General features: G+C 39.9%; 1 protein-coding gene across 5 annotated transcripts in view; it reads right to left on the reverse strand.

The window, feature by feature from the left end:
• Positions 1–25,226, reverse strand: part of ERC2 (ELKS/RAB6-interacting/CAST family member 2) — an 840,807-nt gene that overhangs the window by 508,260 nt on the left and 307,321 nt on the right. For all 5 annotated transcript variants that reach the window (XM_030570319.1, XM_030570317.1, XM_030570316.1 and 2 more), the window contains exon 7: positions 16,935–17,102. In XM_030570319.1, the coding sequence (XP_030426179.1) occupies positions 16,935–17,102 (168 nt within the window). The remainder of the gene's footprint in view (positions 1–16,934; positions 17,103–25,226) is intronic.

Consider the following 25,226-nt stretch of genomic DNA (forward strand, 5'->3'; position numbering starts at 1 on the left):
TTTTATTTCCACTTTTTTTTTAAGTCATCCCTGCCAGGGCCCCCCCCGAAAATGTTCGAATTGGGCCCCGCACTTCCTGAAGCCGGCCCTGAATAACAGGACTAAGGCAGATTCATATGATCCCCACGTTCCCTCCAAGACTAGAAACAGATTTGTGCCTTCAATTCATGACATTTCTTATGCAATAAAAACAGTGGGGATGATCTTCCTCTCACTTACCCAAGGTCTTACACTGTCATAATTGACTTTAGTGGATTCACTCCAGATTTATAGCTAAGTGAGAAGAAAGTCGGGCTTAGCATCTCTTTCACATTTCAAGATCAGACAATGTTATGCCATTTTCCTATTGCCAGTCCAAGTAACTCTTCACCCCCATGCACTTTATTTCACTTTGATCTTAGCACTGTATCTGGTTAGATGTTAAAATTAAATTCAGGTGTATGAGAAGTAAGTGAATTACCTTCAGATTCTGTTCTGAAGTTGGGTTATATCTACACTTATTCAAAAATACCACCATTGAGTCTACCTCCAAGAAGTACATACTACTTGGCAACAAGAAAATTATCAAAACAATTGACCAAACTGGCAGAGTTAACTCTGACTGCATCTGGTAACCATAATATGAAGGGGGAAGCATAAGGATAACAAAGAATTCTCATTTATCATTACTGTTAAACTTAACTACAATACGAAGTCTTCAATTCTTTGAACTTCATGCTTTCATTACACCAATAATAGCTTCACTCAAAGATGAAGGTGATGCTTTTCCATGACCGATAAAAGGTCAAAAGCATTAACTCAGTGGAAACTCTAGTGAAAGTATACACATTAACATGGACAGCAATGACCAGAAAAGCCTGATTGCTACCATCAAGGAATTTCAGAAATGCAAAAGTTACGGTGTTTTGGTTCTGTGCCAACGAGAGAACACAAATGTAAAACTATATGTAAAATAAATTCTAAATAAACAAGTCTATTTTTCATATTTATTAGCAAATTTCCAAAGTAGATTAAGATAATTCAGCACAAGGCACTCTTATCCTGGAATAAGTGCATTCACACAGGGAGTTAATCAGGAATAGCTATTCTGGAATAATTCCCTGTGTAGTATGAGAGTGCACAGGGTGAACATAAGTGCCTGCACGCTGATCACTTAGATGCCAATTAGTTTCCCCAGAGAAAGCTGATTGAGGTAATTAGATAACCAGGTTGGGCGGGGGGGGGGGGGGGGTGGCTGCATGTGATAGAGCCAATTAACCCATCAACCCAAATCTGGTGATGAGGCACAGAAAGGAAGTGCCAGGGATGGGGAAGAGAGGGGAACTAGCTGAGCCCAGTCACACAGAGTTCTCAGGGAAGGGAGACTTTTTTCCCTCTGGTCCTAATGAGAGGGCCAAAGGCAAACAGGATACCATAAACAGACTGTTACATGGGAACAGCAGTGGTTTTGGTGGAGGAAACTCAAAATAAACAACACTGTGAATGCACAACTAGTAGAGCTTGCACAATTTCTGCAGGACAAGATGAGAGGAGCAGAGCTGCATCCTGTTATAGTAGACAAGCCCTAAGAAGAAAACATTCTGAACCACTCCCAGAAAAGCAGTTAATGGAAATATATGGAAAAAAGGTTCCAAAGAGCAGCTCTCTCAGTAATCATAATTGTAGCCTTCTTTGATATCAGTAGATGAAAATTCTACAGGTTTTCAGGATGTGAATATATCTCACTAGAGAAAAGGGAAAATGATTGCTGGTTAATCTATCCTTGTAATTTTTAACAAAAAAAAATTGTGTAAAGGGATAAAAAAAACATGACTGGAGCCATCCTGTATTTTATTGTTTCTAATTGCTTCTAATTTCTACAAAAATCAAATGTCTTCACGCTAAGTTCAGAAAGCTATAGGCAATGAGACATAGGACATCTCTTAACAACAAGTTGATATAAACATTCTATAAGTCAATATAGTTGTGAATTATAAATTGCAACTTCATATTTTATATTTTGAGAAAGCAATGTTTCCATCTAACTTCTACAGACTGTATGCATAGGGAGGAGTTCCCTGTTTGCTCAGGTTTTCTGCAACCTTTACTCACAAAAAAAGGTACAGAATACAGCAAAACAAGTGAAGGCCTCATCTACTCTGAGCAAATGACTAACTGCTAATTGCACTGCTGAAGGCTGTTCAAGTAAAAAATTGGGCAGAGTCTTCAAAGAAGTATACCTTGTTCAAAAGCGTGAACTATTTACAGTATTACATATAATATATATCATTTGAGTATCAGAGGGGTAGCCGTGTTAGTCTGGATCCGTAAAAGCAGCAAGGAGTCCTGTGGCACCTTATAGACTAACAGACGTTTTGGAGCATGAGCTTTCGTGGGTGAATACCCACTTCGCCAGATGCATGTAGTGGAAATTTCCAGGGGCAGGTATATATATGCAGGCAAGCTAGAGATAATGAGGTAGTTCAATCAGGGAGGATGAGGCCCTGTTCTAGCAGTTGAGGTGTGAAAACCAAGGGAGGAGAAACTGGTTCTGTCTGGTCGCCTGATCCTTTTTTTCTGGAGGTCCAGCTGCTTGGGTGGCTTCCTGCCAGTGATATCATTTGAAATTGCCATAAAGGCTGTTATATGGCAAACTGTCCAGGGGATGTTCTAACTTGAGATCTAGATAGTCACCTGAAAACCTACATAAATGCTTCTGCATGTTTAATGTTAATTAAATATGGGTACTTGCCATAGCAAATCCATCACAGAATTCATCCTTTTACAAATTTACATACACACAAAGTACCGCATACTTTAAAATGTACACTCACTTTATTTTCTGTGTGCACAACATATAGCATTTGTTGCCCAATTTACATTTATCATATGGCTGTGACAACAAAAATAGTAGTAGTAGTAGTAATTAGTAATAATACACAAAGATGCTTTGGGATGAAATTGCCTGCTTTCATTCTTATAAAATAAGTCTAATTTGCATTAAGAAGAAAATGCATTTTGTTTACAAAAATGTCCGTTAATTACATTTACTTCTGATCTGAAGACCAGTCAGTCTGTCAATGCTATAAATCAACAGCACACAGATGCAGATTCAGCCCAGCCATTTACCATTTTGCCAGGGAAGATATTGTTATAATTAGGGATCTTTTGGGCTTTTCAGACACTTGCAACAATCTTTTTTGGACTATAAGATGAAATCGTGACCTCGATGAAATCACAGGAAAACTTCCACTGATTTCAGTGAGTCCAGGATTTGACTGACTGTGTTCAGAAAGCAGGCTTAGCACATGAGGAAATGACAGAAGTTAGACCATCCAGAACATCTTTCTGCCAATGCAAAAATTATTCTCTTAAGTACATTTTGCACTGCTCTCTCCTGTTTTATTTTTAAATTCCCAAGCATTAGGGCTTGTACCACATCCTATGGGAGACTATTCCATAGCCTAATATGTTTTCGTGTGATTCAATCAGTTTTTGTTTTCTTATTCGCGTTCCATATTTCTCAGTTATCCCTCCATGTGCCACACTAAATAATTCCTTTCCATTCCTTAGCATTATCCAAATATGTACTCTTTTCTGTCATTACTTAGCCATATTACATATAGCGTAGTTCTCTTACACTGTCTCCAGAAGAAATTTCCCCAAGTCTATTGAAAATAAAACACCACTATTTCCCTTTGCTTAGCTTAGTAGTCAGTTCACATGTTGGGAGTCACTTCTCAGTGTGAATAAATGTAGTATCTTATTTAAGGATCATTATTACTAACTTAATAAAGATAATTGTTAATTACTATTGACATTTCAGAGCTCAGCAGCAGCTATCTTGCCAGCAAGTGACATTGGTAGCATGAGATCCTTATGTACAGGTCTCATTAATTGCACATTACAAATGTCATACAAATCATTAAAGGTACTTCAGTATATTCTATCTAAACAATTCTGAACTTTTAAACAGTCACATTTTTGTATGAACTATGTTTGAAAATAACTTTGTCACAGCTTGCTACCATAAGCTTACAATGGGCACAGCTCGTTTACTTATCCTGTTAAAAATTCCCTATCAAATCAAACCTCCCTGTGCTTCCTTCACATGTGCACTCCACCCAAAAAAATGTGAACCCTGCTCATATTTTAATATTTTATTATACTTTATATTACTTTTATTTATCCTACAAGTTTATCTCCGTTCTATATAGATTTTCCCCAACTACTTGTCTACCTACCGTCATTATTGCAGTAGCACTGCAGTATTGCAGTAGCACCTAACAGCCCCATCCTGGACCAGGGCCCCATTGTGGTAGGCACTGTACAAACATATTACATATTACAGTAGCTCCTCTCTCAAAGAGCTTTCATTCTTCACTCACACACCCGCCCACACCTTCAGAATGACCTCAGATAACATGTCCCTCCCGACCCTCATCCCAGGATGTGTTCTCCACATAGGGCTGGGAGGAGTAGGTAGGCCTCTGCAGGTGTGAGATGCAAGAAAACAAAGTCCATCAATCACTACTGAAGCATAATCTCTGATGTGTCTATGGCCGTAAACCACCAAGTGCCTAACTTCCTACTTGGTTACCGTCACCCCCTTCTGACTCTTCCCACACCTGCTAGTCTCCAAAGCCCCATAAAAAAGCTCATGGAGTCTATAAATGATGACATCATTGGAGTTCCTGAGATGTAAAAGAGCCATTACTTGGTGCTACTAAGGGTGGGTATGTGCTGACTGCTGAGACACCATGTTCTTACAAAGTCCTAGATCTGCTTGTGAGATGAGGAAGACCTATGCCAGCCCTCACCTCTTGGGGCTGCTGGCTCAGCCTTTGTTAAGTCTCTCTTTTCTAAGGACGTTGGGATCTTCTTCAAGACCTGTTCCCTCAGGGGAGGGTCTCATATGCTTAAGGGGAATGAGGTGCTGCTGATGGGCTCCTGTTATTTGATTATGGTAATAATAGGTGTTTTTCTAGATTAATCGAACAATCTAGAGCAGTGGTTCCCAATCTTTTCTGTTCTGGAATACTCTTCCATCAGGACCCCCATTCATCTAGCCAAGACACCCCTCACATTTACCAGTATAGGAAGGGTGGAGTGGTCACAGTCCTTGACACTTGTTTGAAACCCTCAGGATGAGATCCCATGTCATAATCTGCCGTAAAAGAAGCATTCTGAGCAAGTTTATCTGGTCAGTGCAATATTCAGCAAGGACAGAGGCTCATTTAGCCAGGAAACTCTTTATCTTCTCTGAGCTCGAACAAGTTATGAAAACTTTGACATGTGAAAGCCAGTGAACTTCAGTTTTGGAAGAGTTACCTATATAAGGTGCTCATTTGCTCACAAAAAATAGTGAAGAGGGCATTTGTGGGTTTATCTTTATGAAGTTCACAACCTCATTAGATACCCTTTTTAATAGTTCCAGTGGCATCTTCTTTGATGTCTATGCTCTGTGGTGAACTGAACATGGCTCAAGGTGCAATGGATTCTAGTCCATGGGCCAGATTTTTCAAAATATTTTTAAAAGTATAAATATGTAGTTAGGGACCTGATAGGATTTTCAAAAGCTCCTAAGCAGCAAACTCCCAATAGCACCACCATTTCAAATACCAACATAGTGATGTCAATCACAACATAACTATCATGAGACACAGGGCACAACGTTTCCCCAATTATAAGGGGCTCATTAGCTTACACTATTTGCAGTGACACCAACTCTGATGCTCAGAGAACTTTCCTCTTTTCAGGACTTCTACTTAATAAAACACCCTTCTGATTTTGTGAACTCATCAGCTCTCACTTGAGGAATTTAGTAGATTTCTTTTGCCAAGACGGATGCTTGCTTTCTGCTCACTGCTCCATCCTTCTCATGCTAGAATCCTTCACCAGCTACTGAGAACTGACAGCAATCTGGTATGTGATTTGGTCCAGGCGTGCTGTAGAGAGAACTCAAGGCTGTAACCAGCAAATCCATAGAGGAGGGGCAAATGGTAAGAAATTTTGAATGGTCATGAGCGTCCTGTTGCCAAACTCCTTAGACCAGTGTAGGGAGAATTTGCTGTAATACAATTAACTTCTTCTTGAAGGGAAAACTAGAGAGCAAGCAGCAGCACAGGCAGGTCCAAGTACAGCAAGGATACAAAGCCAAGTATTGGGTGCTTAGCCACAGCAAAATGGCAAATTCCACAGCAAAAATGGTAGATTCAGCATCACAGTGGAAAAAATCCATGACTGTAGAATCACAAAGTCCACAGAGTCTTGTATGAGATAAACACTTTGAGCTATTGTTTCTGGCTGGCTGTAGATACAGGCCAGTATAACTGCATTAGTTTATGCTCAATTTGTTTTTTAGGTTTTCTCCATAACCATAAGGGCTAGAACCAAATTTTTGTTTAAAAGTGTAAAGCAGAGAGTTGAGGGGGGAAGACAGTGGTCATAACCACACTTAAAACTTTTCATGAGCCCCAACAGATTAAGAACAGTCCTGATTTAGATGGACTGATTGGGTCTGTGCTAGAGCTGGTCGGGGATTGCTGACAAAATATTTTGTCAGAAAATACAAATTCGTTTAAACCAATTTTTTTCCCCCAAGAACATATCAGTTTTGACTAACCATTTGTCAGAAAGGTTTCTCAGGATCAGAATGGAATTGCTAATGATAGACAGCAAGAAATAGCACTCCCAAATGCAAAAAGCCCAGTTCTTAGGGCACTCACCCAGAATGTGGGAGATCCAAGTTAAAGCCTCTGCTCTGAGTCAGTCTCTCTCTAACCCAATGAACGTTTAAATTAGTCATACAAAATGGAACAGCTCCAATTGAGAAGACTGACCCAGTGGTTATTGCACTCACTTTGGATGTGAGAGACACGGGAACTTGAACCTAAGCCTGCCACATCCCAGGTGAGTGCCCTAACCACTGGACCAGTAGCAATTCTGTGGCAGGTAGTTCTCTCTCATTTTTCATGACAAACTTTGCAAGGTCTCGGTTTCATCCCGGTGGAAAATAAGACAAATTTTTGAAGTCTCAAAAAATTTTACAGACCAGGAAAATCATTTCCTCCCTAGTTCTAATATTTGCTTTCTTGTTTTCTTTTATTTACTCAGCCAGCCTGAATTTGTTTCACAAGCATTATTTAAATGCTCTAAAGTTGAGCTCCATTACAAAACCAACAGAGATTGCTCTGACATCAATTCTACAATGATATGTTCTTGGATTAATATTGATAGTCTAAAATAGAGTCTTTTTTCATTGGTGTATCTCCTTTTTATCCTGGAGTGTCCAAGGAAACATTATCTTGTGTTGCACAGCTTCACTCATCAGCAGATAGTGACAACATTTTGTGGCATTCAGTACTTTGAAGACAGTATTCTTATCTGGGGCATCTACTTCTACAGGTGCTATTTCTTCATATGATACACAAGCCAACAGTCACCTTAGCAGCTTTGATGTCATCATTAAAAAAATTACCATTACTTGCAAGGTAAACAACATATACAATCTGCTGTCAGAGCCCGGGTCTGTTTTAAGAAACAATTACGTAGTGCAGCATCTGTTGTCTCATTCTAGCACTAATGTGGAAGACTCTGATTTGGTTATTTCCAAACTCAATTCATGTTGCACCTTATTTAAGAGCTCTCTGACAGCACCTGTCATAGTCTGTAGTAACATCCAATGCTCTACCACCAATGCTAAGGTCCATATTTTTGAAAAGGTACTTAGACATTGTTGCGTTCAGCATTGCAATTGTTAACTGAACCCAACTCTCATTTTCAAAAGAGATTTAGGGCATTTAGGAGTCTAACCCCATCAATTGGATATAGGTTCCCAAGTGCCTAAATCCCTTTAAAAATGAGATTAGGCTCCTAAATCAGATAGATGTGGCAATACTGAGCATAGCAATGCCTGAACCCCTGTAAAAATCTGGGCATGGGTATTTTCAGTTCATTTCCTCTGTTCCCTAACAATTGTAACAGTTGCCATTAAATATTCTAAAGCCTGCAATGGGATTTTGAGACCATACACATTTATAAATCTATAAAATCTGATGCAAACTATATTAGCGATGTGCTTAGGCTTTACATGCCAAGCCTGGTCCAAAGGAACGGCCAATCTTCCTGTTTCGAGACATGGATGTTCTGAATTCAGAATGTGCAGCTGTTTTGTGCTTCTCAGTCAAAATCCCTTGCCTATGTAAATTGATAATACTAATATAGTTTCAAACTTTTTTAATTCAACATTAAGACATATTTGTTTGTTTCATTATGGCCTTAATCAGACAAGATGTAAATTTATTGTTTTTAGAAGACACTAAACTGCAGGGCCTGCAACATACTGTATAGTAAGTACATTACAATTTAATCTCAGAAGCACAATACCACCAAGTGTGCAGCATCCATCTGCTATGCATGCACATTCTAATTATTAAATTACAGTTAAGACTTTAGAGTTTGTAGGAAATATCATAATTAGCTGGTAGTTTAGGGCCTTAAGTCACGTAGCACTCATCAACCATGAAACTTAAACTAGTGGAGATGGAAATGATAATTTGACATGAAAAGTGTGTGTGTTGTAGAGGAAAGCAAACAGTCTCTTAACCCACTTGTATTATCTCATTTTAATTCCCTACAGAAAATCTCCCTAAAAGAACTTCCACAAAGCTTCTGCCCTAGGAAAACCTAACAGTGACTCCTCTACTTTCTTCTCTTTCTACAAAGCTCCTGTTTTCAACACCAAAGAGTCATATATCAGGGTGCTACGTAACTGGCTTTCAAACACTTATGAATTCCAAGGACTAAATGTATCTGGATTAGCCATCGTATACAGGAGGAAATTGGGAACACGGAAAGACATAAAAGACTTGTCATCCACTTCAGCACTTACTGCCTTCTGCAACACTGCATATCCCGTGGCCTTTCAATCTACACTGTGGCTGCAGTCATAGAACATGTAAATATTGGGAAGAAATACACAAAGATTTCTGAGGTCTGCCCCTCTGCATGCTAAACTGACAGATATGAGGTGTAAGACTAGCTTTGCCAGGCTAAACATGGTTATTAAAGCAGCATACCCAGTTTTACTGGCACTAAAATGAAATGCTGGTGCCAAAATTTCTAAAAGAAAGAAATATTAAGTAACACTGCACCTCTGACATTGACATAAGTTTATTATTATTTCGTGCCAATGCACCTTGATCCAAACCATCCAAGTGCATGCTGTTCCAATCCTGGGCCTCCACTGACAATTATACTGAATAGTGTAGTGGTTTTCCAGTTTGGTCAAAACTACCCACTCTCTCTCATGTGCATATGACATCTACAGAGCAGCATTCTATGGATGCAGTTGTAGAAGTTCATAAGCCATTTCAAGGCCTTCTCTGTGAAATTATTTGGATATCATTCACAACTACACTGAAATTACTGAGTAAAAGGAAAGTGCATTAATCACTAAGTATCTATCCCTCTACTTTTCTCTACTATATTTTGGCTACATGTGCTCAGATGCCTACCTGCAGAACTCACCACATCAATTCTGTAAGGATTTTTCAATTGTTTGAATTTTCATATGCATCAGAAAGACTCATGGCTATCAAAAGAAGTCCCAATGCTTTTCTTTCTTTTCCATCTTTATTAGTAAGTACTCAATAGAATCATTTTTATGCTTCTACACCAGCAATATAAAACAATAAGTTAGGGCCAGATTCTGACACTCTGCCTAAGTAGGACCTTATTCAGAGCAGTCCTACTGAAAAAATAAGACTACTCATAGAGCCAGGTGTTATTCCATATGGGAAAAAAACATCAAAATCTGGCCCCACATAGAAGAAAATGAAGCCTTCCTAATTAGGCTTGTAATACTTTCAGAAGAGGTTAATGACTAGTGTGAATGTTTTTAAAATGGCAGTTCCATCATATTCAATGTTTTCAAGAGAATAACTTGGCAACCATGCATTTATCTGCATCCAAGCAGTGGTGCTGAAACAATTATCACAGTGTGGGTACTGAAAGCCATTGAACAAAACTGTAAACTCTGTATATTATGGAAACCGCTTCAAGCCAGAGGGTGCTGCCACATCCCCAGCTCCCCTAGTTCCAGCACCTATGTCAACTTGTTCACTGCAAGAGACAGGATATTTCACCAGAAGGACTAATAATCTGTTTCTGCGGAGGCTCTTATGTTCCATCTGAAAGAGTTTATATTCCATTTCACATAGTATATTTGGAATATACACAGTTCTTGCTAGAGATAGATGAACCTCAAATGTTAAGCGCCAAAATGTCTGGCTACCAACTTTTGGAGTAAAGGCTCCACAGGGAAAGAAATTTCCCAGGGACCAAAAAAGGAAAGTGGGGCAGTGACTGGACACCAGTGGAGCATGAGAGAAGGATGGCAGGGTTGTATATACTAGGGGAGAAAAGCAGAAAGGAACTCAGCAGCAGCAAAGCACAAATAGAAGAAGGAGGCTAGATTTAAAAAAAGGAACAGAACCGGTGTAAGGGAGAAGACAAAATGAATGTCCAGGGAGACTGAAGTGTTCTCCTACTGACTTTTGTATGTTACTATTCCTGATGTCGGATTTGTGTCCATTTATTCTTTATTCAGACTCTACGTAAAAGAATACATGGACACAAATCAAACATCAGGAATAACAACATACAAAAGCCAGGAGGAGAACACTTCAATCTCCCTGGACATTTATAACAGATTTAAAAGTAGCCATACTTGAACAAAAAAAGTCAGAAACAGACTTCAAAAAGAAACTGTAGAACTAAAATTCATATGCAAATTTAACATAATTAATTTGGGCTTAAATAGGGACTGGGAGTGACTGGCTCATTACAAAAGCAACTTTCCCTCTCCTGGCATTGACACCTCCTCATCTATTATTGGGAGTGGACTATATCCACCCTGATTGAATTGGCCCTGTCAACACTGCTTCTTCACTTGTGAGGTAACTCCCTTCTCTTCATGTGTCAGTATAATAATGCCTGCAGCTGTAACTTTCACTCCATGCATCTGAAGAAGTTGGTTTTTTACCCACGAAAGCTTATGCCCAAATAAATTGGTTAGCCTTTAAGGTGTCACCAGACTCCTTGTTGTTTCTGTGGATACAGATTAACACAGCTACCCCCTGATACTTGACACTCTACATCTCTAGTGGATAAAGGATAAAATAATTTACTAGGTCCTGGAAATGGGGTGAGACATTCCTTTGGATCACACAGGATAAAAAGGGGGGATGGCTTTTGGGTTTTTATTTAAGGAAGACATTCTGAATAATCAGTTTAAATACAGGTGGGCTCGATAAAAAGATTCACTTTTTAGCTTTGTGTAGAAAAGTCTGTATTTTTGATGGAAACCTACAGAATTTCTACTCTGGGATTGTACATTAGACATAAGTAAAATAAACAGAAAACATTTCCTTTGTAATATTATGATGTGAATTTATTTAAACAATTGGGGAGAAAGGGTGATAATGTTTCAGTTTAAACTTTCTTCAGATAAATCATCTGTGAATGAATGTAACCCTAAACATGTTCGTACACTACTGAAAGCCTCATACTAAGTTGTAAATGTGACCCAAAGATAATTCTAAGAGAATTTTCCATGCATTATATCCCTACCATACGAATAAAATTATGATATTCACACAATAATTATGTCTGGGCATGTCAGGGTAAATCAGCACCTAGACATTATGGCAATGGGCTCATTACAAATACCCCATATAGTCTAAATCTACACATACATTTAACTCTATGATCCCAAAGAATGATTTAGTGCCAAATCTTCATGTATGTAATCCCCTGATCATTTCTTCGGTAAGTAAAACAAGAATTCGATCCTTAGCATACAACATGAACATCAGACATATCCTGATGCAGTACATTATTCAAGTAAAATAAAGTCAGGCACTAATTCCAATATTAGAGAACCAATTTGGTACATTTTGCAATTAGTTCTTACCAGAGTTTATTTCTTGCACTGTATATAATGCACATTCCAGGGGGACGCACTTACTAGATCGTAATAAGAGTTTACTCTGGGATTCAGTTGGGAATGGTAGTGCAACTCTAGAATTGTTATTTTCAATAAAAAGTCAGATATTTTGAAAGGCTACAGGTCTATTTGTATATGTATGGATATAAAAGAACAGACACTGAATTTTAGTTAATTTTATATGAAAGTGTACAACTTTGGGATCAAATGGTATGAAGATTCTCTTCGATTCTTCCTGTTCTCTTCGATTCTTCCTGTTGCAGGTAGGGGTCCAGGCAGAAACAGATGCATCGTGGAGGTGAATGCCTGGCTGCGAAGATGGTGTCGCCAGGAGGGCTTTGGCTTCCTCGACCACGGGATGCTATTTGAGGAAGGACTGCTAGGAACAGATGGCGTTCACCTTTCGAAGCGGGGAAAGGCCTTATTTGCGCACAGACTGGCTAACCTAGTAAGGAGGGCTTTAAACTAGGTTCGACGGGGACAGGTGAGCAAAGCCCACAGGTAAGTGGGGAACAAGACCTGGGAGATGGGTTGGAAACAGGAGGGAGCACGGGCTATAATGGCAGAGAGGAAGGAGGGTCAGGGCGAAGCTGGGAGGCAAGATCAAACCAGTATCTTAGATGCCTTTATACAAATGCAAGAAGTATGGGTAATAAGCAGGAAGAACTGGAAGTGCTAATAAATAAATACAACTATGACATTATTGGCATTACTGAAACTTGGTGGGATAATACACACGACTGGAATGTTGGTGTGGATGGGTATAGTTTGCTCAGGAAGCATAGACAGGGGAAAAAGGGAGGAGGTGTTGCCTTATATATTAAAAATGTACACACTTGGACTGAGGTGGAGATGGACATAGGAGACGGAAGGGTGGAGAGTCTCTGGGTTAGGCTAAAAGGGGTAAAAAACACAGGTGATGTCGTGCTGGGAGTCTACTACAGGCCACCTAATCAGGCGGAAGAGGTGGATGAGGCTTTTTTCAAACAACTAACAAAATCATCCAAAGCCCAAGATTTGGTGGTGATGGGGGACTTCAACTATCCAGATATATGTTGGGAAAATAACACCGCGGGGCACAGACTATCCAATAAGTTCCTGGACTGCATTGCAGACAACTTTTTATTTCAGAAAATTGATAAAGCTACTAGGGGGGAAGCTGTTCTAGACTTGATTTTAACCAACAGGGAGGAACTTGTTGAGAATTTAAAAGTAGAAGGAAGCTTGGGTGAAAGTGATCATGAAATCATAGAATTTGCAATTCTAAGGAAGGGTAGAAAGGAGTACAGCAGAATAGAGACAATGGATTTCAGGAAGGCGGATTTTGGTAAGCTCAGAGAGCTGATAGGCAAGGTCCCATGGGAATTAAAACTGAGGGGAAAAACAACTGAGGAAAGTTGGCAGTTTTTCAAAGGGACGCTATTAAGGGCCCAGAAGCAAGTTATTCCGATGGTTAGGAAAGATAGAAAATGTGGCAAAAGACCACCTTGGCTTACCCTTGAGATCTTGCGTGACCTACAAAATAAAAAGGCGGCATATAAAAAATGGAAACTAGGTCAGATCACGAAGGATGAATATAGGCAAATAACACAGGAATGCAGAGGCAAGATTAGAAAAGCAAAGGCACAAAATGAACTCAAACTAGCTATGGGAATAAAGGGAAACAAGAAGACTTTTTATCAATACATTAGAAGCAAGAGGAAGACTAAGGACAGGGTAGGCCCACTGCTCAATGAGGAGGGGGTAACAGTAACGGGAGACTCGGAAATGGCAGAGATGCTTAATGACTTCTTTGTTTCGGTCTTCACTGAGAAGTCTGAAGGAATGTCTAGTATAGTGAATGCTTACGGGAAGAGGGTAGGTTTAGAGGAGAAAATAAGGAAAGAGCAAGTAAAAAAGCACTTAGAAAAGTTAGATGCCTGCAAGTCACCAGGGCCTGATGAAATGCATCCTAGAATACTCAAGGAGTTAATAGAGGAGGTATCTGAGCCTCTAGCTATTATCTTTGGGAAATCATGGGAGACGGGGGAGATTCCAGAAGACTGGAAGGGGGCAAATATAGTGCCCATCTATAAAAAGGGAAACAAAAACAACCCAGGAAACTACAGACCAGTTAGTTTAACTTCTGTGCCAGGGAAGATAATGGAGCAGGTAATCAAAGAAATCATCTGCAAACACTTGGAAGGTGGTAAGGTGATAGGGAATAGCCAGCATGGATTTGTAAAGAACAAATCGTGTCAAACTAATCTGATAACGTTCTTTGATAGGATAACGAGCCTTGTGGATAAGGGAGAAGCGGTGGATGTGATATACCTAGACTTTAGTAAGGCATTTGATACAGTTTCGCATGATATTCTTATAGATAAGCTAGGAAAGTACAATTTAGATGGGGCTACTATAAGGTGGGTGCATAACTGGCTGGATAACCGTACTCAGAGAGTAGTTGTTAATGGCTCCCAATCCTGCTGGAAAGGTATAACAAGTGGGGTTCCGCAGGGTTCTGTTTTGGGACCGGTTTTGTTCAATATCTTCATCAACGATTTAGATGTTGGCATAGAAAGTACGCTTATTAAGTTTGCGGACGATACCAAACTGGGAGGGATTGCAACTGCTCTGGAGGACAGGGTCAAAATTCAAAATGATCTGGACAAATTGGAGAAATGGTCTGAGGTAAACAGGATGAAGTTCAATAAAGATAAATGCAAAGTGCTCCATTTAGGAAGGAACAATCAGTTTCACACATACAGAATGGGAAGAGACTGTCTAGGAAGGAGTATGGCAGAAAGAGATCTAGGGGTCATAGTGGACCACAAGCTTAATATGAGTGAACAGTGTGATACTGTTGCAAAAAAAGCAAACATGATTCTGGGATGCATTAACAGGTGTGTTGTAAACAAGACACGAGAAGTCATTCTTCCGCTTTACTCTGCGCTGGTTAGGCCTCAACTGGAGTATTGTGTCCAGTTCTGGGCACCGCATTTCAAGAAAGATGTGGAGAAATTGGAGAGGGATCAGAGAAGAGCAACAAGAATGATTAAAGGTCTTGAGAACATGACCTATGAAGGAAGGCTGAAGGAATTGGGTTTGTTTAGTTTGGAAAAGAGAAGACTGAGAGGGGACCTGATATCAGTTTTCAGGTATCTAAAAGGGTGTCATCAGGAGGAGGGAGAAAACTTGTTCACCTTAGCCTCCAATGATAGAACAAGAAGCAATGGGCTTAAACTGCAGCAAGGGAGATTTAGGTTGGACATTAGGAAAAAGTTCCTAACTGTCAGGGTAGTTAAACACTGGAATAGATTGCCTAGGGAAGTTGTGGAATCTCCATCGCTGGAGATATTTAAGAGTAGGTTAGATAAATGTCTATTAGGGATGGTTTAGACAGTATTTGGTCCTGCCATGAGGGCAGGGGACTGGACTCGATGACCTCTCAAGGTCCCTTCCAGTCCTAGAGTCTATGAGTCTATGAGTCTAAGATCTCTTTGGCAGAATTATCAGGTAGCCCAGGGTTTTATACAGAATGTATGGTAGGGAGAGAATTTACTGTACCTCTTTCATACACCAATGGAATAATCTTAAACCATAAAAACAAAAATAATGCAATACAGTATATATTCAAAAGCTTACAGTCACTACATATTAGAATTATAGAAAAGTTAGGCTGGAGGGAAACTCAAGAGGTCATCTAATCTAGCTCCATGCACTAATATACTTAGACCATCCCTAACAGAGGGCAGGGAGCCAATTTCTGGTCTTTAACTCAGTTCCTTACTTCCTGGGCCTACAGGGACAATGTTTTCAATTCCTGAGAATGCACCTTGCATTGCTCAGGCATCCACATGTAGCCAACATCTGATAGACCCACATGCAGCCCATAGGAATGCCTTCAATGCTGAAGATGGAGGAATCTTGGCAAAGAATACATTTGGTTTGCTTTTAATTTTGTTCTTATAATTAGCAACAGTCTGTTTTAAGAAGTGTATCATTGAGACATACTATACATATATATATCACAAAACATGGAATGGGGGCCTGTTGATAGGCTACAAATTGAAAGTGAATTTATTTTTATTTTTAAAAATATACATTAAAACATACTTGATTCCAGATACTAGTGGACCTTGTGTTTTCTTCTCTTTCTTCTTTCATTTTACATAGAGAGAGACTGTACATAGAACAGATGCAGTGTTATGCATTCCAAAAAGGTTTCTTTCCCTAGAGTGGACAGTATTAAGGTAAGGCCAACTTCCCAAATAAAGTAAAATGAGTTAGCTGAATCTGTGGAAAATTTGCTATTTGTTTTAAAAAAAAAATGGGGGGGAAATAAATTGTTTCCTGGTGGCATTTGTTCCCCTTTTTGGGGAGTGTCTTTGGTTTCTTGGATTTTTGCACACACAAAGCATAGGACATAAGAGCTCAAAGAATTTATGTTCTCTAATTCGTTTTTTGGGTTTTTTTTCAAATCTTTAAAATGTGTAATATAAAAAGTGAAAGAGTTTAAGCCACATTGTGTCACCCTTTCATTGAATAGTACCTTATTCCTTAAGCAGTCCCATTCATTTCAGTGACACTACTCAATGTGAGTAAGGCTAACAGAATCTGGCTTTTTTGAAAGTCAAAAAATTTTATCTGAATTTATTAAAGAGTTTTTTTCCTTAACTTCACAAATTTTGTACACACTACATCATATGGTGTTCTCTATACTGAATGTAATAATTGCAGATAGTGGGCCCAATCTCAAAACCTTCACTTACGTAAATAATCCATACAGAAATAGTCCCACTGAAGTCAATAGGACAAATCATGTCAGTAGGAACTATGAGTAAGGATGCAGTCTTAGCCCCTGCATTTTATATCACATTAAAGGCAGTATACTGTAATAAATGAATACATGCTCTTGCTGGGTTCTCTCAAATTTTACAACATATTCTTTTGTTAGAAGTCTTACCTTTTTCTGAAGGACATTGATTTTTCTTTCCTTTACTTCTAACATATCTTTCATATCTCGAATCTCTCCAGCCAAGGTTCCCTTCTCTTCCGTGAGGTCTTGCAGTTGTTTTGTTTTTTTATTAAGAAAAGTTTCTTTTTCTTCCAGTCGTAATCTCAAGGCATCAACCTGTAGTCAATAAATGAAACACAAAGACTGTAAGGAAGGAACTGTAGTAAATAATAGTTAAGGTTACATAAGCTTTTCCATTTTAACCCTCTATTTTCTGTTGCATCTGAAACCTTTACTTTTTGGACTAAGATTTTCCCTGCCCAGAGTTGATTTTTTTTTTATTTTTTTTTTTAGAAAATGAAATAAATATACTCTCTTATTCAAACATTATCCTTTAGAGTTGTGGTGTTGTTTTGTTTGTTTAACAACTCTAAAACAGTAAAGGTTGGAATTTGACATTACAACAGCCTTCATTAAGTTGAGGGGTTTATAAATGATCTAGGAAAGTTCTTTTTGATTTGATAAACATATAGTCCACTGAAAATAGTACTCTGAACATGCAGTGCATTTTACTTTGAGATTTCTTGCTGAAGTCATGAAGTACCCAGCTAGGGAGGGTACCCTCAGTAGTTTATCTGTAGAGTGAAATAGTGAACGTGCCACTGAACAAAGGGAAGGTTTCAACAGGAGCCTTTACCTCCTTCAAGGTCCGTCATCTTCTAAGGCTCTCAATAAATGAAGTACAAGAGTACTTCCTGTATTCACTGCAAATCTTGTAAGATAAAAATTGAACATCTCTGAAGGAGAACGGTCCTTTCTTCTAGTTCTTGTGAGGTGTAGCTAACCAAGTTGTTCTAGATTATGGATTTTCTTTTGTATTTCTTTGTTAAAAAAAAACAAACTAAGGAATTCCATCAAAATTATTAATAAAGTGTTAAACTTAAACCGGGAAGCACCTCAAGAGTCAGGAAAATACATATTCAACTTTAACTGTGTCAATGTCTACTTTTTTAATACAAACATGCAACTTTGCTGTTCTTTTAACAGTTGTTGGACTGTATTAGTAAGATAAAACTACATATTGAAACAGTTGTCAAAATATGGTCAGCAGAGCACTTGTTGGTGATCTGGAAATAATTGGTAGGTCATGTGATACTGGTTCCTACTTGTGTGTACAGCTGTTTCTACAGGCAGCTAGATTTTTCATAGCAGTTAGGAGTCTGGATATCTGTAAAAGCATTTGAAAGAAAGCCCACCTGTCTACATCAAAAAGAAGAGAGGAAAAATGAAGCCCTCTTCAGGGACTACAAGCACAAATTGGATCGAAGTTGACAGGCATTATTTAGAATAATCAACAGGAAAGAAATGACCATTAGAGAAGGGAGCAAAGTAACCAGGGTAAGCATGGGAGAGGATGACCAGGTGGCTAGGCACCATGTCCCAGGAAGTAGAGAACCAGGCACTGGGCAGTACATACACTCTACACTAAGTCCAAGCAGCCAGGAAGTACATACAACTGTAAAGAAGAAAGAGGACCAGGGTGGCAGACAAGCCAATGCCAGGGGAAGAGAGGGGACAGAAAAGAGGGATGATTGAAGAGCAAACAGACAGTGTGATTTTTTCAAAAAGGACTAAATAATTATTGCACTACACAGTTAAAAATATGTTAATACTTTTCTCATATGACATTTCTATGTATACAACTGCTATGAGTAGTTTCCATAGGGATAATGCATACTTTCAAGTGGAATAGGAGTTGGGCTACTCCATTGTGAACTGGAAGGGAAGAGGTCCACAGGACGATCTTTGTATGAGCGCACAGTCTGCACTAAGATGTAATATGCAAACTTGACATTGTTGATGGTATGGATAGTAACTATCAGGCTTTAGTGTGTTTGAAATTTCCTTATTGGGCTATGATTTATGATAATCAAAGGCATTTGATGTAAGAGAGTTAGTCACAACTTCTTTAAAATAATAACAACTGCCCAGTTTCAGCAAAATACTTAAGCATGCGCTTAAAACCTGTGAGAAATTCCATTCCAACCAAGCAAATTAATCAGGGCCACAATAACTAATACAGATTCTTAATTATGATAGATAGATATATAACAGACTGCAGATTATGATGATGTGGAAGGGAAGGGGAAGTGAAGTCAGACTGAAGAGTAAAAACACAACTGGAAAATGTAATAATATAAACAAGCTGCATTGTACATAGAACAAAAGAATAGGAACAATATGAAAATTAAATGATCCAACACTGGAATAATTTAAGATTGAAAAGATCCAAGCTTGGAATGATTGTAGAGTATAAGAATCCAAAATACACCGTGTAAGCTGTGCTGAGCTTGACATTCATATACAAGTTCTTTCCATTTCTGCAGAAATGGAATGAGCAAAAACAACATCTCTGCTGAAAAATGCAGTAAAATATAGTGCTTAGGTAGCATAGACAGTGTGGTAAATAAAGCAAACTGGAAAAGAGAAACAACAGAAAATAAATGGAATTGGAAAGTATACCCATTAAATACATCTCATTTTTTCTCTACCCTAAGCATTGCTGTTATGGAAAGGGCAACTTATTGGACTGAAGCAAAAGCCAAAGGGGGCAGGGGTAGGGGGTATTAAGCCCAGGTTTTTAACTTTTTTTCTTTTATCAATCATATTGTTAAAATGAAACATAAACAATTAAATCCTCATCAAAGCCCCAACTCAGCAAAGCAGTTTAATACTCACTTAACTGTAACCATTATTATTTAAATGGGAGTTACAATTCATGTTTGGTTCCTTGAATGATCACCTAAGACACCTCTCCCTCTATAAACATACTGCTGCACTGAAATGCAACTAGCTATGCTGCAGTGAGAAGAAACCAAGTAGTACAGATGGGAGGGGGATTTTTGGCCTGGAGAATGGAGTAAAGGCATTATGAATTTATGACAAATTATTTTCTTCCCTACTCTGTTATTTTCAGATCAAAATATTAAACATTAGGTTTTTTGTAGTCTTGTGATTAAGTTTAATTTTTTAAAAATAATACACGTATTCGATCATGAAATAGACAGCTCCCAGGAAAATCTATAGCAGCAAAATATTACAATAGACTAGCTATACGTAAAATTTGATCCTCTAACATAAATCCATTCAAAAGTTCCTCTTCAGAAATTCCTCCTTTTTAAATGCCATTGGAGATCAATAAAACCAAACCACTGTTAGAGCTAAGCTTTATGGATTCAATTCTACATTCCTTGCACACCCCAAACCCCCATCAAAGTCAAGCATGGGTTACAGAAATAAAAACAATTTACTCTTAACTGAACTATTTCTGTTTGTTTTTCCAGAAAACCAGTTACTAGGCCCAAATTTTTAGCTGGGGCCCTTCTGGAATGGGAAAGGAGATGCCAAAAACAGTATTACATGCCTACTTTCAGGGTCTGCTTTTTCTCTTCTGGAGAGGGAGGACAGTCTCCATCTACAGTCTGGAAAGCATGCAGAGGCGATTCTGGGGTGGAGAGAGCCTGCAGGTAGTCCACCAATACATTGGCATTATCACTACTTGTAAGTTAGAGAATTCAAATTAAAACACCAAGATACAAAGAATAAAGCCAATGGCACACGCAATACTCCTTAAATGAAGGTAGAATTTTTCTGACCCTTTCTTCTCTATGGCTGATCCCTGAAATCACCCAGTGTCTGTGTTAAATGGATCTCACCAGGCTTAGGGTATGTCTACACTACGGGATTATTCCAATTTTACATAAACCGGTTTTGTAAAACAGATTGTATAAAGCCAAGTGCATGCAGCCACACTAAGCACATTAATTTGGTGGTGTGCGTCCATGTATTTTTCTGGAGCGTTGCACTGTGGGTAGCTATCCCGTAGCTATCCCATAGTTCCCGCAGTCTCCCTCGCCCATTGGAATTTTGGGTTGAGATCCCAATGCATGATGGTGTAAAAACAGTGTCGCGGGTGATTCTGGGTAAATGTCGTCACTCAATCCTTCCTCCGTGAAAGCAACAGCAGACAATCATTTCGCGCCCTTTTTCCCTGGATTGCCCTGGCAGACGCCATAGCATGGCAACCATGGAGCCTCTTTTGCCTTTTGTCACTGTCACCATATGTGTACTGGATGCTGCTGACAGAGGCGGTACTGCAGCGCTACACAGCAGCATTCATTTGCCTTTGCAAGTAGCAGAGATGGTTACAATCCCTATTGCACTGTCTGCCATGGTAAACTGGCAATGAGATTCTCATAGACTCATAGGTCAGAAGGGACCAATTTGATCATCTAGTCTGACCTCCTGCACAAGGCAGGCCACAGAACCCCACCCATCCAATTTTATAACAACCCCTATCCCAGGACCGAGTTATTGAAATCCTCAAAATTGGTTTGAAGACCTCAAGCTGCAGAGAAACCACCAGCAAGCGACCTGTGCCCCACGCTGCAGGGGAAGGTGAAAAACCTCCAGGGCCCCTGCCAATTCGCCCTGGAGGAAAATTCCTTCCCGACCCCAAATATGGCGATCAGTTAAACCCTGAGCATGTGGGCAAGACTCACCAGCCAGCACCCAAGAAGGAATTCTCTGCAGTAACTCAGTTCCCATCCCATCCAACATCTCCCCGCAGACCACTGAGCAGACCTATCTGGTGGTAATCCAAGATCAATTGCCCAAATTAACAATCCTATCATAACATCCCCTCCATATACTTATCAAGCTTTGTCTTAAAGCCAGGAAAGTCTTTTGCCCCTACTACTTCCCTCGGAAGGCTGTTCCAGAACTTCACTCCCCTAATGGTTAGAAACCTTCGTCTAATTTCAAGTCTAAACTTCCTAATATCCAGTTTATACCCATTCGTCCTCGTGCCTACATTAGTACTAAACTTAAATAATTCCTCTCCCTCCCTAACGTTAACCCCCCTGATATATTTATATAGAGCAAGCATATCCCCCCGCAGCCTTCTTTTGGCCAGGCTAAACAAGCCAAGCTCTTTGAGTCTCCTTTCATAAGGCAGTTTTTCCATTCCTCGGATCATCCTTGTAGCCTGTCTCTGAACCTGTTCCAGTTTGAATTCATCCTTCTTGAACATGGAACACCAGAACTGCACACAGTATTCCAGATGGGGTCTCACCAACGCCTTATATAATGGTACTAACACCTCCTTATCCTTGCAGGAAATACCCCGCCTGATGCATCCCAAAATCGCATTTGCTTTTTTAACAGCCGTATCACATTGGCGACTCATAGTCATCCTGCTATCAACCAGTCCAAGGTCCTTCTCCTCCTCCGTCGCTTCCAACTGATGCGCCCCCAACGTATATCCAAAATTCTTATTATTAATTCCTAAATGCATTACCTTGCACTTTTCACTATTGTATTTCATCCTATTTCTATTACTCCAGTTTACAAGGTGGTTCAGATCTTCCTGAATAGTATCCCTGGTTTTCAATCATTTTGTACCGTTTGCAATTGGAAATTGGTGATAATGTTTATCAAGCATTTTGTACAGTCTGCTGCTGTCATGGGTGCTCCTGGCTGGCCTCGCTGAGGTCGGCCGGGGGCACATGGACAAAAATGGGAATGACTCCCCGGGTCATTCCCTTCTTTATGTTTTGTCTAAAAATAGAGTCAGTCCTGCCTGGAATATGGGGCAAGTCTACTAGAGAGCCAGAGAGCACAGCCGCTCCGGGTCAGAGCCCCAGAGATCCTGCAGAAATGATGAGCTGCATGCCATTCTAGGGGGTACCCCTGCAACAACCCCACCCGTTGCTTTCCTCCTCCCACACACCTCCTGGGCTACCATGGCAGTGTCCCCCCATTTGTGTGATGAAGTAATAAAGAATGCAGGAATAAGAAACACTGACTTTTTAGGGAGATAAGGGGAGGGGGAGGCAGCCTCCCGCTGCTATGATAGTCCAGGGAGTACAGAATCTTTTCTTTAGATACGAAAGCGGGGTGGGGGAGGCTGATGGAGCTCAGGCTCCAGCTGCTATGATGAGGACGGTTACCCAGCATTTTGTACCGTCTGCCAGGAATCACAGGGAGTCATCCCCATTTTTACCCAGGCACCCCCGGTTGACCTCACTGACGCCAGCCAAGAGCACTCTCAGGATGATGACAAGGACAGATACCAGTCATTTTGTACTGTACCATCTGCCACCAGGGAAGGGAGGGGAGAGGAGAGGATGCTGCTGTTTAACGATGCAGCACCCCGTCTACCAGCAGCATCCAGTAGACATACAGTGACATTGAAAAGTGGCGAGAAACAATTTTTTTCCCTTTTCTTTGGGGGGGTGGGGTAAATTGACGACATATTTCCTGAACTACTGGCAACAGTGTTTTTGACCCTTCAGGCATTGGGAGCTCAGCCAACAATGCAAATGCTTTTCGGAGACTGCAGGAACTGTGGGATAGCTCGAGTCCTCAGTCCCCCCTCCCTCCCTCCATGAGTGTCCATTTGATTCTTTGGCTTTCCGTTACGGTTGTCACACAGCACTGTGTTGAGTCCCTGCTGTGGCCTCTGTCTATCATAGCCTGGAGATTTTTTCAAATGCTTTGTCATTTCGTCTTCTGTAATGGAGCTCTGACAGAACAGATTTGTCTCCTCATACAGCGATCAGATCCAGTATCTCCCGTACGGTCCAGCTCTTTTTGGATTTGGGACTACATCACCATCCGTGCTGATCAGAGCTCCATGCTGGGCAAACAGGAAACGAAATTCAAAAGTTCATGGGGCTTTTCCTGTCTACCTGGCCAGTGCATCCGAGTTCAGATTGCTTTCCAGAGCGGTCACAATGGTGCACTGTGGGATACCGCCCTGAGTCTAATACCATCAATTTGCGGCCACACTACCCCTAATCTGACATGGCAATACTGATTACAGTGCTACTCCTCTTGTCGGGGAAGAGTACAAAAACCGGTTTAAAGAGCCCTTTATATTGATCAAGTATCAGAGGGGTAGCCGTGTTAGTCTGGATCTGTAAAAGCAGCAAAGAATTCTGTGGCACCTTACAGACTAACAGATTTCCACTACATGCATCTGACGAAGTGGGTATTCACCCACGAAAGCTCATGCTCCAAAACATCTGTTAGTCTATAAGGTGCCACAGGATTCTTTGCTGCTTTATATTGATATAAAGGGCCTCGCTGTGTGGACGGGTGCAGGGTTAAATTGGTTTAATGCTGCTAAATTCGGTTTAAACGCGTAGTGTAGACCAGGCCTAAGTTAAGCAGTAAGTTCCACTCAAAGAAGGCATTATTATATGTTTATAGTACATGGCAGTATAGTCCTAGAACACTTTTCCCTCCAACAGGGAGTTTGCAGGAACTCAAACAAGTGAGAAATTTTACATTTACAAATCCAAAATTTCAAATATAAAATCTGTAACACCAGAAAGTGATGGATTTGGAGTTAAATCAACATTTTACTGAAATATAAGAAATTTAATTCACAATAAAAAAGCTAGCATTAAGTAACAATGAAAAATGTTATTTTGGCATTTTTAGGCAGTGCAATAAGCCTAGTCAGAAAGGGTCATGTATATAAATCAATCAACCTTTTTTTCTAGTGGTTAAACTGCACATTGTTAGAGTACAAAATAATCTGCAAAGAAATCTGATTTATTTTGATTTATTGTGAGTTTTGTAATGCTAAATTTGTTCTGAACAAAAGTCTTTGCAAAGCCATTTTTAAAATTCAGTTTGGGACCAATTTAGATGATCTATTGAATCTCAGGATGCGTGTTCTTCCTGCTCTTAAAATGGCTCATTGCTTTTCTATACACTGGGAAAAAGATTTAAACTATACTTTATTGGATTTTTTTCTCTTTTCTTTTTATGAAAATTTTGAATAAGAACATAATAATAATAGGTCTTATAGTCCACAAGCATAAAATGCAAGCCTCAAAGTGACTTTTAAAACAAAACAAAAACCAGGAGACCTGCTATGTTGCCCTGAGCAAATCTATTGTGCCTTTAAGGCACTAGCCTGCAATTGAGTGGATGGGAGGCATCACTGCAGCAGGAGCTCTAAAAGTGTTGCTCCTCAGAAAGGCATTATGAGGCTGATTCTCAGAAGTGCTGAACATCAGCAGTTTCACACTTAAAGTCAACAGGAGCCAATGCTGCTCAGCACCTCTGAAAATCAGAATTGGTACCTCTCAGATTCCTACTTGTGCAGGGGAAGTATGGCTGCGTCAAGGGGTGCAACACACACTTCCCTCTGCAGACAGCCTGCTCTCTTGGCTAGATTTAAAGGGGGTAAACCCATGGCCTCCTTCCTCTCATCTCTCTTTTGGT

The sequence above is a fragment of the Gopherus evgoodei genome, chromosome 7 (genome assembly GCF_007399415.2).
Source record: "Gopherus evgoodei ecotype Sinaloan lineage chromosome 7, rGopEvg1_v1.p, whole genome shotgun sequence".
Lineage (NCBI taxonomy): Eukaryota > Metazoa > Chordata > Testudines > Testudinidae > Gopherus > Gopherus evgoodei.